The 16,459-nt window shown below is 56.3% G+C and overlaps 1 protein-coding gene across 1 annotated transcript; it reads right to left on the bottom strand.

Annotated features, from left to right (window-relative positions):
- Positions 1-253: 253 nt before the first annotated feature.
- On the bottom strand, positions 254-15,739 carry Grk1 (G protein-coupled receptor kinase 1). Its single transcript, XM_003477560.3, has 7 exons — positions 14,860-15,739; positions 13,699-13,826; positions 12,719-12,876; positions 12,189-12,272; positions 8,408-8,532; positions 7,343-7,544; positions 254-6,666 (listed from the first exon to the last, which is right to left on the bottom strand). The coding sequence occupies exons 1-7, from the start codon at positions 15,556-15,558 to the stop codon at positions 6,368-6,370; spliced, it is 1,695 nt and encodes a 564-aa protein (XP_003477608.1). The 5' UTR covers positions 15,559-15,739; the 3' UTR covers positions 254-6,367.
- Positions 15,740-16,459: the final 720 nt, after the last annotated feature.

Below are 16,459 nucleotides of genomic sequence, written 5' to 3'. Positions count from 1 at the left end.
GGTTAAAGAGCTTCCCAGAAGCAGCCTGCAGCACTGTGCTGAGGAGCTGAGTATCTTGGCTTACAGCATCTGTGCCAGGCCACTGGCTCAAGGCTCATCACACCACCTGACAGCTGGCACCCCAGGGAGTGATGGGCTGGAATCTGGCTATTTTTAAAATATAACTCAATTGAGCTCTTTCAAAAAGGCAGCTATGAGAAGATGAAGAAATCTATCTTCAACCCATCTGGAGATAACCACAGAAGCTGGATAAATTATTATTGGCATCAGGAGAAAATTTATTTAAGCATTTCTGCCATATGCATGCATCCTCCCTAAAGCCAAATTCCTTCCTGCTTAGCATAAATGACCTGTGTCTCTTCATCCCCACCCCACTTCCTTTACATGAACAGAGGTGGTCTCAGACACAACCACAGCTTTGTTCTTCTCTCCCAAGACCATATCTGGCTCAGGAGACACTCACTGTGCCTGTGCTGAAAGGAGAAGGGGAGCTCTGCCCCCAACCCCTGGCTCGGCCTCTGCCAGGCCCCTGCCTGTCCTTCCTTCATGTCTGCCACTGGAGCACACGGGCAGGTGCCACCAAGGCTCTGACTCGGGCCTGGGTCTCTAGGCCAAGAGGACAGGTATTCAAAGAGCCATAAAGATGCAGGCCATCGCCTTCCCTTTGTGTCTGGGTTTTCTTCCCTGCACTGGGACCTTGGTGCTCAGGGATGCATGGTGAGTGGACAAATGACTCCTCTGAAACCCGATCAGCCATGAATAATACAGAGCCAGCAGCAGGGGATGGAGAGGCTGCCCGGGTCCTGGTGGGGACCTGGAGGCAGGGAGCAGGAGTGAGACAGGAGAGGCCCTCGATACATTAATTTTTAAGAATGAATAACACCTGGTGCAATGCTGGGAGGCCTTGTGTTGACAACACCCCAGATCTTCCTCTCCAACCTCGGTAGCTGGGGCCCGACAGCTCAAGTTCCACACAGAGAGACACCTGCCCTGCCCAGTAAGGTCTTTCCCTGCCTCAGATGTGATAGGCACCAGCTTGTCTTCTGCTTTAGCAAAAACATCTATAAAACACATAAGTACCACTAAAGGAGGCAAAAGACCTCGAAAGTACTGAGTGTCCAGAAGTACCACACTCCCCTAGCACCAAGAGAACCCCAGTGGGGCAGAGGACAGGAAGGCAGTCTGAATCATGCAGTCCAATGCCGTGGACTTAGCTGCCACTGTCCTAAGCCCAGCCTGCACATTGGCCTGGTCAACAGCTACCCTTCAGCCTGCACCTGAGAAGAGACCAGGGAGACTGAAGAACTGAGGTCTGATGTTTTAGGAAACCCAGTTGCTCCTTCTCATCTGGACTTGTTTGGAAAGCACCTGAAGTGCCCTCTAATTTGAAGGCAAGGCCGCAGGGAGCCCATCCTGCCCCATTCTTCACAGTGTGCTGTAGTCTTTTGCTAGGAACACCCACTGCCCCAAGTCCCCTCGGCTAATCAAGGCCCTGCTTTATTCATGTCCTGCATGGGAACGAGTGGCTGGAGGCGTGGGAATTTGAAGCCTCTTGTATGGAGAGTGTCAGGTTGTTGGAGGCCTCAGTGTTGAGGAAGCACTGCCCCTCGAGGCTGGGCATCCTCTGAGCAACCAACTTATATGGGGCACCACTCACCTCAGGCTAGTGTTGCTGAGGGAACAGAGGACAAAGGGAAACAGGCAGAGCATTTGGGCCTGCCTCATGTATTTTTTCTTTTAAGATTGTCTCGCTATGGCTGATCTGCAACTCCTGGGTTCAAGCTACCTTCCCGCCTCAGAATTCTGAGTGCTCAAAACACTATCCCTGGCCTGCCTTTGTTTCTCCTTGTGTTCTGCCACAGCGCCTGATCACAGGCTTTGACCTGAAAGAGGCCCTTCCACTGCACACTGCCATCTAACACGACTCTCACTGCACTGCTCAGCATCCTAGGTATGTCGGACAGGCTCACCAGAAGAGCTGTTTGACATAAACTATGATGTGATACATAAAGGAGTTGCTGGCCGGGACTTCAGTGGCTGCCTGTGACACAGGGGTGGAGGACCCAGAATGGCCTCCATACACTGGACAGCCAGAGTATCCAGTGGGAGGTCAGAGCCCGGGGCTTACTACAGAGTCCCATGTGAACCATGTGGAGCCACAAAGTCCTGCAAGAGTCTATGTGGGAGCCGCAGAGTCTGCCCTAGAAACCTGGAGCCCAGCATCTAACAGGCCACCCAAAGACAGCTCTGAAGCAACCCAGCAGGCTTCCCTTTTTATTCCACCCAGACTACAAACCTATTGGTGGGCACCACCTATGGTGGGGGCAGGTCTTCCCCTCAGTTGGTGACTTACATGTCAGTCATCCGAGGACACAGCCAGAACTGTGCTTGCTAAGACATTCATAGCACATAGCACACAGTTGCCTCTGCCCCAAAGCCCTCATCCTGCCAAGCACCACAGCACAACCACGGAACCTCACCAGGAGGCCAAGGCAGGATTGGGATGGGGGCAGGGAGGTTTGTGCACACAGATGACAAGGAGACTGCTGGCAAGGCGATAGAGGAGGGCACCTGCAGCTGGAAATCACCCCAACAGCAGGATGCGGCCTGGGTGTGAGAATCTGGTGGCCACAGAGAGGCAAGCTGCATGTGCCTCTGTGTGTGTGTGTGTGTGTGTGTGTGTGTGTGTGTGTGTGTGTGTATGCGTACAAATGCGCATGCACACATGCACATGAATCTGCACAGGTGTGCCCTTGCATGTGCACAGGAGCATTTCAGCATGTGCAGCCCCAATTCGTATCCCAAGCAGAGAACATGCCTTTCTCTTAAATGTTTAAAATCCCTTTTCACTTAAATAAAAATTACCTTTTTTAACAGAAGTCATGCTAAAATGGCTCTGACCTCTGGTGCCTCCCTCCCCTGGGGAAGTTATTGGCATTACTACAGGAAAGGGAGTTGTCATCCTACCCTGGCTATCCCAGGCCACAGAGGACCCTCCTGTACTTGCTTTTGATGGCTTTGGGGGTGAGACGATCCCCTGTGAGGACACCAGGGAGAGTTCTGGGGACTCCACAGCCAATGTCTGCATTGCATGTGAACAGGACTTGATCTGCAGGCCGTGCCACAGGCCTGGTGTGAACGGTGTCCCAACACCCTGAAAGAGATGTGAGCACCCATAGATGGACCCTGGCTTTCCTATCCAGCCTCCAGGAGACCCACACAAACTCAGGGCCAAGCAGGTGGGCACTGTTGTCCAGGCTTGACATCCAGCAGGACCCAGGGCCAAGAAGGGGAGCAGGAAGGGTGGATGTCTGCAAGTGGGGGCTGGTGTCTGCTCCAACAGTTGCCATGATGCAGGTCCCAGAGACCTTTGGGACCTCCAGGATGCAGAGCTGGTGGATGCATCTGCCCAGAGAGCTCAGTGCCAGATTCCCTCACGCCAGACACCAGATGCCAGACACCCATGGGAACAGGTCAGGTCAGCATGTGTGGAGCTGTTGTGCAGCCAGACAGGGATGCTCTGGCTCTGAGATGGGATTCTATCATCAGGGCTGGGTGCAGAGGCAAGGCTGTGGGGAAAGGGGGGCCAGGGGGCACCAGGGACAGAATATGCTGGGCAGAGGCCTGGGCTGGCTGTGCTATGTGACACTTATGTGTGTGAGCACACATAACTGAGTAGCCCTCATCTGGCCCAAAGTGCCAGCAGATACCAGGCCAGTGGTACCTGTGCTTGGCCGGAGCCAGCTTGGGATGGGCATCCATGCCCTTGGAAGGCGAGATACTCGGGCACAGACTGCCAGGCTCAGGAAAGATGACCCTGCAGGAAGTCTGGTTGCATTTGAATTTCAGATAAACAACAGTTTTTCCATCAGTATCGCCTGGACTCAAATTACCATTATTTACCTGAAATCCAGACATTCCTGGATGTGCCACAGTCTAATCACAGGTAAACAGAGAACCTGAGTCCCAATCTGAGCACTGCAGACACTGGGCAGCCCACAGAGGAAGGTGGCCAGTGATGGCCAGGGGCCCACCAACTCAGCTGGGTCAGACTCTTAGACCTGCCCAGCCCAGACCAGATCACTTCCCTGTCCAGAGTCTGAACCCACAGCAGGTCAGATGGGCCTGGAGCAGTCAGGAGCAGTAGCAACACATGCAGATGTCACTTCCCAGTGTGTGACACTAGACACAGCATAGTAATGAGTGAGGGAAGGGACACAGCATGGGCTTATCACAGAGGCCAGGCCCAGGTGAATCTTAGGTCATAGTCCAAGAGGCACAGACTGTCCCGCGGCCTTTCCAGCGCGTCCACAGCATCCAGAGCTCTCGAAGGGTCCTGTTGGGAAGCTGTCCCAGCATGCATGTTCAGGACAGAGCCCGTTACCACCACACGGCTAAGGAAGCTTCTGGAATTCTCCATAAAACCAACTTCTTGAGGAACCTTAGCTCGTAACAGGACTTTTGTGCCTAACAGCTGCTCAGGGGTGGCTCATCCCCTTCACAGGCACAGACTGAACAGGAAGCAGGTGGGTCCAGAGCTGCCTGGAGAGGAGAATCTTCTCAGCTGCTGGCTGCTGAGGATACTGTCCCTCAATAGGCAGGAGAGGAGCAGTGCCCACTGTGCTCAGTGTCGGCCAAGGAACAGGTAAATGCCATACGTGCCTGGGGACACGGCGTCTTCCACACATAACATGATGGAGGACACAGGCATCCACCTTACTCGGTGCTGACTGAGGGTGTGGGTACAAACCATACCACACAACCACACACTACACACATACCTGAGGACATGTGATTTCCACACGTGGCATGAGGACCTCTGGCCCAGTAGTGACTCAGGACATGGGTACATATGGCCACCACCACACACACGCCATTGTCTGAGAACACAGAGATCCACTGCAGTCATGTACAGGCTCTAGGGACACAGGTGTCTCCACACTCAGTGTTGAATGATGCCGTGAGCATCCACCACACACTGTGCAACTGTCTTAAGCACCTGGGCATCTGCATGCCTGGTGCTGTCTGGCTGAGGACATGGGCATCCATCACACCCACTGCTGCCCAACAAAAGACACAGGCCTCAACCACACTCACTCCAGTTGTCCACAAATACAGGCACCCAGCACTCAGCATTCCCTGGACACAGGTATGGACCACACTCAGTGCTGACTCCCCAAAGGCTCAAGGTCCACTATACCTGGCAGCATCTGAAGACTGGCAACCACCTCAGTGTGTAGGAATACACAGGGATCCACTTCATTGCACTAACTCTCTAAGACGCCACGCTTGGTGCGAATTGAGGACACAGCATCCACCACACCAGGTGATGATTCAGGACACAGTATCCATCACACTTGGTACTGACTGAGGATGTGGCTGTCCACCAATGACAGTTAAGCTTGGTGTGCTCACTTGACTGGCCTGAGAGCCCTCCAGGGGATGGGTGGAACACTCTTCTCAGTATGTCTAGGTGGGCTGCCTTGGGTGCTATATGTGAGCCCGAGTACCTTCCTCTCTGGTGCTGTTCTGCTCTGCTCCCTGGCTACTATGAACCAAGCAGTTTTCCTCCACCACATCCTTCTTCCATGCTGCTCTTACATTTGGGACCAGCAGACCACAGCCTGAATCCTCAAAATCCTGAGCCAATTAAACCTTCCTCCTTCCAGTGTGAGTGTCAGGTACAGCAGCAGGAAAGCTGATTACCACGGCACATGCATGATAGTGCATCTGCCATGCTTGGTGCTGACTGAGGACACAGGCACTCTGTCTACTGCACTTGGCACTGGCCATCTGAGGTAGCCAGCTATACCACCTCTTGAGGGGGTCGTGACTTCCTCCAGGACTCAGCCTCTCTGAATGGGAATGTCTGGAAGGCAGATGGCAGCCAGTGCAGGTGCTGGGGCAACAGAGCAGGTCGGGGGAGGGGTCTCCAGGTGGGTGCCAGAGCCCCACAGCCCAGGAGCACAAGCAGGGCAGACAGGAACCCACCAAGCCCTGAGCGGATGGCAGGTGTGTGGCCCACTAGGGTCTGGCCTGGGACATTTGCTATCCGAGCAGAGTGGGCCATGGCCAGTCAGGTTGCACAGCTATGAGTCTCAAGCTCAGATGTGCTCCGCTGGCAATGCATCTGTCTCTCTTGAGTAAAGCAGGGCAGAGGGAGTGGACGGCCACATCAGAGGTACCCGCCCCAAACTGACAGCTCGCCACTCTGTGCCCACATGACAGCCCCCTCTGCTGCAAGACTCAGCTCAGGACAACGTCTGCTGATGGACCAGGGCCAGTGCCCAGTGCTGGTCTCCATGACAAGCTTGGCATCAGTCCCTTTCCTTACCAGCTGGCCCCCTGCTTCTCTCAGGAAGCCAGGCTAGGAGACCACACACATCCCTGACTTGGACGTGGGGCCTGCCTGCTCTCTGGTGACCCCCTTCATGTCATCAGGCATCTCCCCATCAGGACGCCACACGTTCAACTCCCCAAAGATGCCTGTTTCAATCATCTCCTCCTGCCAGGGAATGGGGCAGTTGCCAGAGGCAAATTCCTGGAAGAACTCTATGTCTGCTTTGTCAAAGATCACACCTTTGACGGTGGAAAAGGCCCCCACATCCTCAATGTTCTTGGCATAGACAGTCCTGGAGTCTGGGATGAACGGAGGAATGAGCATCCCTGTGAGGAGACAAGAGACACAGACCGGACACACACATCAGCCAGACCTCGGACACAGGGTATAGGGCCCTGTAGATCCACAGAAATCAGAGAGGGTCCTATTGGCCAGCAAAGAAGGCCAGTGTCCAATGTGGACCACAGACCTCAGTGCCTGAGTGTTCAGTGGACAGAGCTGGGCACCCCAAAGCACAGCCAGGAAGCTTTTCCCGAGCCAACTTCAGCCTCCCTGGATGCCACCCAGGCCTCCTGAGCACGGAGCTCCAGCCCCAGGACCCTGTGTGGACTTCAGCCCCTCATGTGGCCCCATGGACAGCACATCACAGCACAGCCCCCACAGATGAGCCTCCTCCAGCTGGTTTCCCTTCCTGATGCCCCCAAAGCCACCAGACAGAGTGTTGCCCTCTACCACTCCAGACATACCCTGTCCCCAGCCCCTGACTCTGTATCTCCTCCCTGCACACAGGTCTGCCCAGGAGAACTCAGAGCTGACCTGCACAGCCACAGCTGGCTGCATGTGGTTTTGGTCTTCCCACGGCCCTGGCTTTCCCAATGGCCCTGGCTTTTCCTGTGTCCCTAGCTTTCTCAGTGGCCCAGGTTTTCTCAGTGGCCCTGGGTTTTCCCATGGTCCTGGCAGGGATGGCTGGGGTCTCAGAGCATTCATCCCTACTGACAGTACCAGCCTCAAGCTGCCTCCAGCTGATGCTCCCAAAGAGGGCATGTGTGCGCAACCCATCGCAGCTCCCATCCTGGAAGCCCAGGCGCCGAGCAGGGTCCTTCTCCAACAGTGCCTCACAGAAGTCTTTGCTGGCCTGGCTGAATGTGTCGGGGTACTTGACGGGCTCCAAGAGGATTCGCTGCTTCAGCTCCTGGTTCTCCACCTGCAGAAGGGCATAGGGCAGCAGGCTCAAGGCTGGGCAATTGCTCCTGCCCATGCAGGTGAGCATGAGTCCCTTCCCAGGACTTGAAGCTGGAGCAACAGCATCCCAGCAGCAACACTAGGAGCCAAAGTCAGAGTGCAGGGCCTCTTAGGGACCTGATTGGCACCTACATGTGATATTCCAAAGGAGAAAAACTAATTTAAAAACACCATGGACCACAACGTGCTAGAATCTCACTTCTGTCTCATAGGAGAGGCGCTGTGGTGTGGGGCTCCTTTTATTTCTGGCCATGCGTGGCATGTGGCATCCATCCCACCAAGGCCCCTCCAAGTGTAAAGGTGGACAGTCTGGAGGCCACCCGTGGTTCCCAGGTCCCTCCATCCTCACAGTGGCTAAGAAGGCAGAATAGCCATGCACTGTACCCCCTGGACCTGGCTACAAAGCTGGGAATTAGGCTTTACCCAAGTGCCTTGGAGGCCAGGACAGAGGCTAGCAAGGCAGGTCACACTGGGCAGGCCAAGCTCCCACATGAGCTCAGGTGGGGTGTGGGCAAGATAGGCTACCCACAGTGCCACATGCTGGGGCACCATCCCCCCTGGCCCCGGCCCTCGGAGCTCAGAAGCAGAAGGCACCTAGTCCTGGGGTGACCCTACCAATTCCTGCTCACTCTGGGGCTAAGGGACAGTATGAGGTCCTGCAGCAACCCCACAGGGCTCAGCACCTGGCAGGCCCAAACACTTTTTCAGGGGCCCAGGGAAAGCACCCTGAGAAGCAACCAGGAGCCTGCACCCCATAGCTGGTTTACCCCAGGGACAGATCCTCGAGGGCCACAGCAGACACTGCACAGGCGCAGCCTAACCTACCTTCTCCCCACGGGCTCGGAAGGGCCCTCTGGCTGCAATCATCTCGTACAAAGTGACCCCCAGGGCAAAGTAGTCTACGGAGAAGTCGTATTCTTCACCCCGCAGGAGCTCAGGGGCCATGAAACCTGCCAGATACAAGCACCCCGCCCTAAACACAGAGCTCACTCTAGGGCTCTGGCCCAGGGGTCCCGGCACTATTGGTATTTTGGGACAGAAAGTCCCACACGGTCATTCAGGACATTGGAAAGCTCAGGTCTGAACCTACGCAGTCACCAGTATAGGCATGACATCCCAAGCTCCTCAATTTCCTTGAGGACCCTGTCCACACAGTCACCTTGCAGAGCTCATTCAACCCACACTCTCAAAGGTATAAGCAACACCTCAGCCTGGGAGACAGAGGTCCTGGGGAAATACCAGTTGCTCAGATGACAGAGGGTAGACAGCAGGCCAGCCAGGGACAGCACCCCCTTGGCCTGGCAAACTCGCCCCTAGGCCACCAACTGCCTTCTTGTAACTCGGTTCTTGGCTCAAAGTAACTCACACACAAAGCAGACCAGACAGTGCCCTGACTGCCTCTGCCATAGGAGCACCCCGACTCTTTTGTCTTCGCTCCCATGGCTGCACATCTGGAGCCTCTGGACAGCTCATGCCAGATGCAGGGTGCACCTAGGGCTCCCCCAACACCCTCCATTGGCCAGCAGCACCAGATGCACCTCCTCCATCTCAGACATCACCGGTTGAGACACCAGGATCACACAGCACGCAGGCCAAGCCTCCAAACCAGGATGTTGGTTTCCCCATCTAGGTCACAATTGTCCTCTTCCATTTGCTGGTATTCCCTGTGCTGAGCACCAGTTCGTCACATCTGTGAGGATTCTCCAAGTCCAGTCTTTTCTGACAAGTGATACTGTTTCAACATGGCACTGGCAAGAATCTCTGGTACCTTCTCCCCGCTCTGGTCGGAGCTGGGGAAGCAGGAGCCTGGGAAGACACCATGGAACTTCTTTGTCCTGGCTCCAGTCACCACCTCTTTGGTGGCACCTTCATTTTGGCTGAGTGGCTTCCTCAGTAAAGTGCTAAAGGCGCATTTGGGAGCAGTCCTGTCTGAAAACACCTCCATTTCTCCTGGATAGGGTCCCTGACTCCGCTCCAGATTTTCTACGCATTTTTCTTCCCTTCTCTCTCCAGAGTGACTTCAGGAAGTGCCAGACCCACCAACTCAATTCTGTGTCCCCTTGGCAGCCTGGGTATCCTCCCCATGCTGCAATCCCCCTGGCTGGGGATCCACTGGCACCCATGTGTCACATGCTCCAGATGAAAACTGGTGTCATCCACTGGGAGTGTCTCTCAGAGTTTTTGCAACACCTCCACTCATGGCAGGGTTTGGTTTCCTGATGCCTCTCTCCTGTTTTCCTGTTTTTGTACTCTGGTCTGCTTTCTAAGAGGGCTCTGCTATGATCTTTCAAGTTCACTTGAGGTGTTTCATTGATCTCTGCTTCCGCCCCTGCATGGGGACAGTGCCTCTTCTTGCTCCAGCAGTGTCAGTGAAGGGTGGGGACCCAGTGGGCAGCCTTCCTCTTCCAGTCTCTGGACACTGATGAGCCTCACAGGACCCACTCTCAGCCTGGTGCCTTCCAGTGCAACAGATAGCAGCTGGCCAGCACCCCATGGCTGTCCAGACCTTCTTCGTCTTCTGACCTGAGACCCAGAGCTTCCCTGTCCACACTCCAGAGGCCACACACACAGAGGCAAGTGGGCACCGTGTGTCTGCTACAGTCCCCCGACCCCAAAGGACACACACAAGTGGCACAGGCTTCTCCCACTTGTTGCAGTGCCGGCACCTGGCAGCCCCAGAGCCATGTGCCCACCCCAAGACTCACGACTGGCTTTCAGGCAAGGATGTACAAGGCAGCTCAGCTGGTAGACAAGGAGGTCTAGCCTTCACCTCTGGGGCCAGCCCTGTCACACCCAAGACCAGCAGATGCTGAGGCCCAGGGATGATGGGCTCTGTGGCCAGATGTGGAGTGGCTCTGTGTGTTGTCTCGGTTCCTGCTGAGCTCAGGGCTCTGACTGTTCCTCCTGGTCCTGCAGCTTTGGCCAACAGGACACAGAACCGGCAGGCATCAAACCCCACAGACCCTAGGCCACATTGAACCCCACCCTGAGTTCCACCTGTCAGGATTAAACCATCATCCGGACTGTTGCTTAGACGGAGAAGGGACCATTCGAGGCTTCCAGGTCAAAGTGGAGGTCACAAGACTACAGAGTTCAGGAGGTGCCTGCCCAGGACCAGGGTCCATCATGTTCCAGCCTATACCATACAGCCCGGAAACACATCCTCCTACAGGCCTGGGGCTCACACAGGACTGGACATGGGAGGCACAGGATGCTATCTCTGCCTGGCTGCTGCCCCACTACTGTCCCCACAGCCAGCCTGGCTGACCCTCAGGACTGAGCAGTGCCAGCCACAAAGCAGTGGTATGGGATCCTCCATTACGGGTAGTGCCCAGGCCAGGAGATCCATCTGGAGGGCTCTGTTCCTGCAAGACACCCACCACCTCCATGTCTCTGGAGGCCTGGCCAAGTCACAGCAATGCTGGTACCTGAGACACAGCAGGCAGCTATGGCTCTGTCCAAGAAGAGCCAGAGCCCAGTTCCTAGGGCTGGGCACAAGGAGGTAACAACAGTGCTCCTGGTGGCCTTCGGGATCAGCAATGGACATGAGACAAAGGTTTCTAGTCCCAATTGTGAGGACCACAGGGGTCCCCAGGATGTCCTTCACCACCCCTCATTGCTACGGGCACTTCAACTCTGCTGCTTCCAGAATTTTCTTCTCAGCGCACTATAGTTGCAGTGCCCTTCAGGGGAGCATCAGAAACTGTCCTCCCCCAGACCAAGGGACACCCCTTAAGTCAGGCCATAGAGCTGCCCACCCCACCACATGGGAGGCCCAGGTCCCCTCAGTGCCCAAGACTGATCTCCACAGGAGCATCTCGCTGCAGAACCACAGGACGCCAGGCTCTGCAGCCACATCGGCTCTCTCAGCACACCCACACGGCATGTTTAGGACAGAGCTCAGAGAGGCCGCTTGGGTTACCCAGAGCCACACACCCACTGACCACAGGTGAGAACAGGACTGCACACAACACACTGTTCCTCTCCCCTCTGTGCTGCCCATCTGGGGAAGGTGAGAAGAGATGAGTGAGACAGAGAGCAGGACATGCCAGGCGAGTGTCACACACGGACACACAAGCACTTAAAAACACAGGTACACGGGTGCCTTACAAGTGCACACACAAACAGAGAAGCATACAGCCTCATGGGCAGACAAAAAGGTGCTCATGCCTGTACACATGTGTGCATGCACAGAGAAATGTGTGTGCACAGACAGCTGCCCATACTCACACGCACACACATGCACACTCACACAGGCCTGGCTTGGGCTCATGTGTGACACGTGTACAGATACACACGTGCACAAGCCCACGCTGTGCACAGTGGCTGCACGGATTCTACCAAAGCTGCTTGTGGTTCAGCTCACATCCTGCACCCCTGGACACTGCCCCCCATTCTGCCCATGCCCAGGACACTGTGGGCCCTGTCTGCTGCTGCCCACATGGTCCCAGGCAAGTGTGACACAGAGCTGTGGGACTCACATGGATGGGAGGCTGCCTCAGGGAGCAGTCCTAACAGTACTAAGGGAGAGGGAGGCAAGGCACTGAAGCTCTTTACTGGGGAGGGAGGAACCACACTGTACCTTCTCACCGGATCCCCACCTCACCTGGAGTCCCCGCGTAGCCCTTGGTCTTGTTCTGCCCTTCCTGCAGCTCCACAGCCAGCCCGAGGTCAGAGAGCCGCACATTGCCTGAGCCAACATGGAGGGGTCAGAAACCAAGACACCCAGTACCAAGACACATGGGCATGCACACTGCGCGCACGCACACACACACACACACACACACACACACACACACACACGGCCATGAAACATACACCACAGGCACCACACACAGACTCACCACACACTCCGTGCGTATACTCCCCACGTGCTCCCCACTCTAGACCTGAGTGACCCTGGTGTCCACAGTGTCCCAGGAGCAGAAAAGGGGTGCTAATAGTAAGGGATTTGGGTTCTGGGGTGCTCTGTAGAGTTGGGGTTAGGGTGAGAGTCCGGGTTAGGGGGTCAGGGCTGAGGTAGGGTGAGGCTAGAGAAGTCTAGATTGGGATCGGAGTGGGGTTGGGGGCTGGGTTGGGGTCAAGGTTGAGGTCAGGGCTGAGGTCAGAGCCAGGGTTGGCCTGGGCGGGCCGCACCATCGTTGTCCAGCAACACATTCTCTGGCTTGAGGTCACGGTAGACGATGCGCCGCTGGTGCAGGTGCTCCAGACCACTGATGATCTGGGCTGTGTAGAACACAGCACGTGGCTCTGAGAAGCCGGGGTTCTCCTCATCCACATTGTAGATGTGGTACCTGGGGGACCATGGGACCCTGAGCAAGGGCTCCAGGTCACCCCAAAGCCCAAGGGCAGCAGCTTCCTGACCCCGCTGCTGAGAGGAGACTGGGGCCGTGTGCCAGGCTGAGGCTGCAGCCCTATTCCTCAGAAGGGAACTGTGTGGCCCGGACGAGTATCCCTGTCACTCATCCTCTCCAAAGCTCCCTTGTGTGCTCCTCCCACGTGAACACCAGGAAATGCCCAGGCCAGGCGCCTGGTGGGGGTGGGTGAGGAGGCAGAGGGATTGCTGGACTGGACCTTCAGTGCCTCCTCTGGAAAATAGGCAGCTAGGGTCTTCGGAGAGCACATGGCTGCAGAGCTGCTGGGCGCAGCTACCTCTGGCAGAGCTGAGGTGCAACCAGCCAGAAAAGCCCCTGGGGCACTAATGTCATCGTCACAGCAACTCCAGATCTCAGCACAAACTTTTCTGTTTTTCAATTCACCTACTGGGTTTTTAACTTTCATTTTTATTGGCATGTGCCTGAAGCACAACAGGGTCACACACGGTGGGGAGTTGGTACATGTACTTAACATCTCAGTTCTTACTTCCCATTTTATAGGTGAGGACTGAGGAACAGAGCGGTTAGGTCACCCAGCAGGCCAGCAGTCTTTCCCCTCTGAGAGCTCGGAATCAACCAGCCAAGAGCCAGGTCATCCTGGCCAAGGCCTTCCCTGCCCCTTTGACCCTGTGCGGGCTGGCACCAGTGATAATCATCCCAGAGGCCTGGGGGTCCACCTGACAGGGAGAGAGCAGAGGACATGTCCCTTGGTCCAGGCTTTCCCCAGGGCAGGGCACCTACCTGAGGTCACCTCCGTTCATGATAGTCATGACGAGGCAGAGGTCCGTCTTGGTCTCAAACGCGTAGGCCAGGGAGACGATGAACTGGCTGTGCACCTTGGCCAGGATCTTCTTCTCCACCATGGCACCCTGGGGGCGGTAGGCAGGAAGGTGAGCACCCCCAACATGCCCCGCCGGCTCCCAAGGCCAGCAGAGGACACCAGGGCCACTTCAGAGAGGCGGGTACAGGGTCTCTTGGGAGGGAGGGCAGGGTCGGCCAGCGCCCCCAGGGAGCCCTCCACAACGGCGGCCTCCCACCAGGCCCTCCCAGTTTGCCCTGCAGCCCTGCTCCCTGTCCTAAGGCTCGAGGTCCAGTCGGTCTGGCCTCTCTTGGCCTTGGGTCCCAGGAGGACTCTGCCACTGGATGAAAACTGCCTACACAGATGAACAGCCTGATGTGTGGACTGTCCCTCAGTAAAGCTGTTCTTTAAAAACTGCCATTAGCCAGGAATGGTGGGGCACACCTGCAATTCCAGAATTCGGGAGGCTGAGGCAGGTGGACCCCCAAGTTCAAGGCCAACCTGGGAAAAATGGCAAGACATGGTTTCCCTAAAAAAACCCTCAATTTTAAAACTGTACATCGTGGGGTCACTTTACTCTCTCAGCCCGTGGTGAAGACCCGCCTGGCCTCTTTCTACAGTTGCCATGAGCATTTGACATTTGACCTGGGGGCTCAGGGGCATGTGCTGGCTACTGTCCCCCAGATCCTTGCCTGCCCTCGGCACTGTCTGCTGTGCTCTGGTATCTGAGCCCCTCAGAAGCTAAGCAGCTTTCACTGGCCCTGCCCTCACCCGACATCTGACCCCAGACTAGGCAGGACTGACGGGCAGCCCGAGGCATATCCTCTTCACTCCCCACCCTGGGAAACCTGTGTGAAGGAGAAGCAATCTTGCACCCAGCATCACAGGGACCCTGCTTCCCAGAAGCTTCTAGACTGGTCCAGCCTCCTCGCCTGCTGCGCCCTCAGCGAGCTGGGCTGCATTCAGGTCCCATAGCCAGAACCCTTCCCTAGCTGCTCCGGTGCACAGTCATGGATGGGTGAAGAGTTGCCAGGGATTGAGGCACCCAGAAGGCCCCAATGGCAGGACCCAAGCCCTGTACCCAGCGCAAGTCCGGCCCTCACCTGGTACCCCTTCCTCTTCTTTAGGCGCTTCTTGTTGAGCTTCTTGCAGGCATACATCTTGCCAGTGGCCTTCATCTGGCAAGCCCACACCTCCCCAAAGCCGCCCTTCCCCAGCACCCTAAAGTCCAGGAACCAGTCCTCGCCCATGGGCTGTGCCTCCAGCCACTTCCACTGCAGGAACCTCAGGAAATGCAGGCCACCCAGGAACTCCTGAAAGGGCCCCTGGCTCAGGTGCGCCAGCGTGGCCTGCAGCAGTGGCTGGAAGAGCCCGTCCTGGCTCCCGGCCTGGCCCTTCTTCACCTGCGCCACAGTGCCCTCATCCAGGAAGCTACAGAAGAGTGAGGCCTGGGGATCAAGGTACTCGGCCAGGAGGGCCTGTGCCTTCTGTGGCCGTAGGTCATCATCAGCCGTGTCATAGTCCTCGATGTCCCTCCAGAGCCCTAACGCTGGCGCGTGCCTCTTGTCTGTCCCCAAGAACTGCTGGAAAAGCCGCTTTCCAATGGGCTGTTCCAAGCATATGCTGTCGAACTCCAGGCTGAGGCTCTCACGGAGGCCCTCACACTTGGACAGCGGGGGCAGCCGGAGCTTGGCCAGGTACTTCTTGTCCCGGGAGGACGGGATGCTGCTCCCATCGAAGCTGCCCCGGGCAGCAATGAAGGCAGAGTTGGCTACCACGGTTTCCAAGGCCCCAAAGTCCATCCTGCCCAGCCCACAGTGCCCACTACCAGAGTGGCCCTGACCTGATGCCCTTGGCCTGTGGCCTGTGTCTGCCCTCCCTGGACGAGGAAGATGTCCCAGGCCCCAAGAGGATTCTGTGGACCCACTGGGAAGCCCCAGAAGCCTGGGGCTGACACAGCATCAGACTAAATCCCAGTCTGGGGTCAAGGAGGACGCTTTAGGAGTGACCAGCGAGTGCCCAAAAAAGACAATCCCCTAAGCCACTCCAAATCGGATTAGACAAGCATCCAGCCCTGCAGAGGGGCCCCCTCTGCTTCCCACAGGAAGGACAAGGCCAGGCCCTGGGCCCAGCAGGCAGCAGTGCCTTGTGGCTTCTTGTGAGGGGAGAGTGAGGTCCCAGGAGAAATCTTCCTTTGTAAGAATGGTGACCTGATTCCTCCTGCTGGACTTCATTAGGACCCAGACATCCTGAGAATAGAGGTGCAGAACAAAACCTCATGCCTTAGAGCCCCTGGGTGTCTGTGTCCTGGACTGTGGCTGCTGAGCCCGCAGCCCCAAGCTGTGTCCTTTTCTCAAAGCAGGATTACAGACATGGCTGGGTGACACAGGGACCAGGTAGCCAGAGATACACACATGGTGCTCAGCTCAAAGCCACCAGAGAGCAACAGACACAGTGAGGAGTGAGAAGGCAGGGCACATGTAGGACACACCTGACATATACCTGGGGCACACTGGGGCACACCAGGGCACACCTGATATTCCAGTGACGCTTACCGGAGGCACACCTAACACATACCTGGGGCACACCCAAGACACATTTGAATACCACTAAGACACCTGGGCCACACTTAAGATTCAGGTGGGGCACACCCAGAACACCCCTGACACACACAGAGGCCACTCCCAAAACAGCTGGGGCACA

This window comes from Cavia porcellus, unplaced genomic scaffold (assembly GCF_034190915.1).
Source record: "Cavia porcellus strain 051 isolate PalLab524CR breed Dunkin Hartley unplaced genomic scaffold, mCavPor4.1 scaffold_4, whole genome shotgun sequence".
NCBI lineage: Eukaryota > Metazoa > Chordata > Mammalia > Rodentia > Caviidae > Cavia > Cavia porcellus.
Note: the sequence above shows the minus strand (reverse complement) of the source record. Positions and strands in the feature narration are given on the sequence as shown.

Coding starts and splice junctions, on each gene's coding strand:
- Grk1 (XM_003477560.3), bottom strand. CDS start 15,558: ATGGACTTTGGGGCCTTGGAAACCGTGGTAGCCAACTCTGCCTTCATT. Junction 13,827..14,859: donor AGAAGAGGAAGGGGTACCAG/GTGAGGGCCGGA, acceptor TACCGCCCCCAG/GGTGCCATGGTGGAGAAGAA. Junction 8,533..12,188: donor GGGCTACGCGGGGACTCCAG/GTGAGGTGGGGA, acceptor TGTATCTGGCAG/GTTTCATGGCCCCTGAGCTC.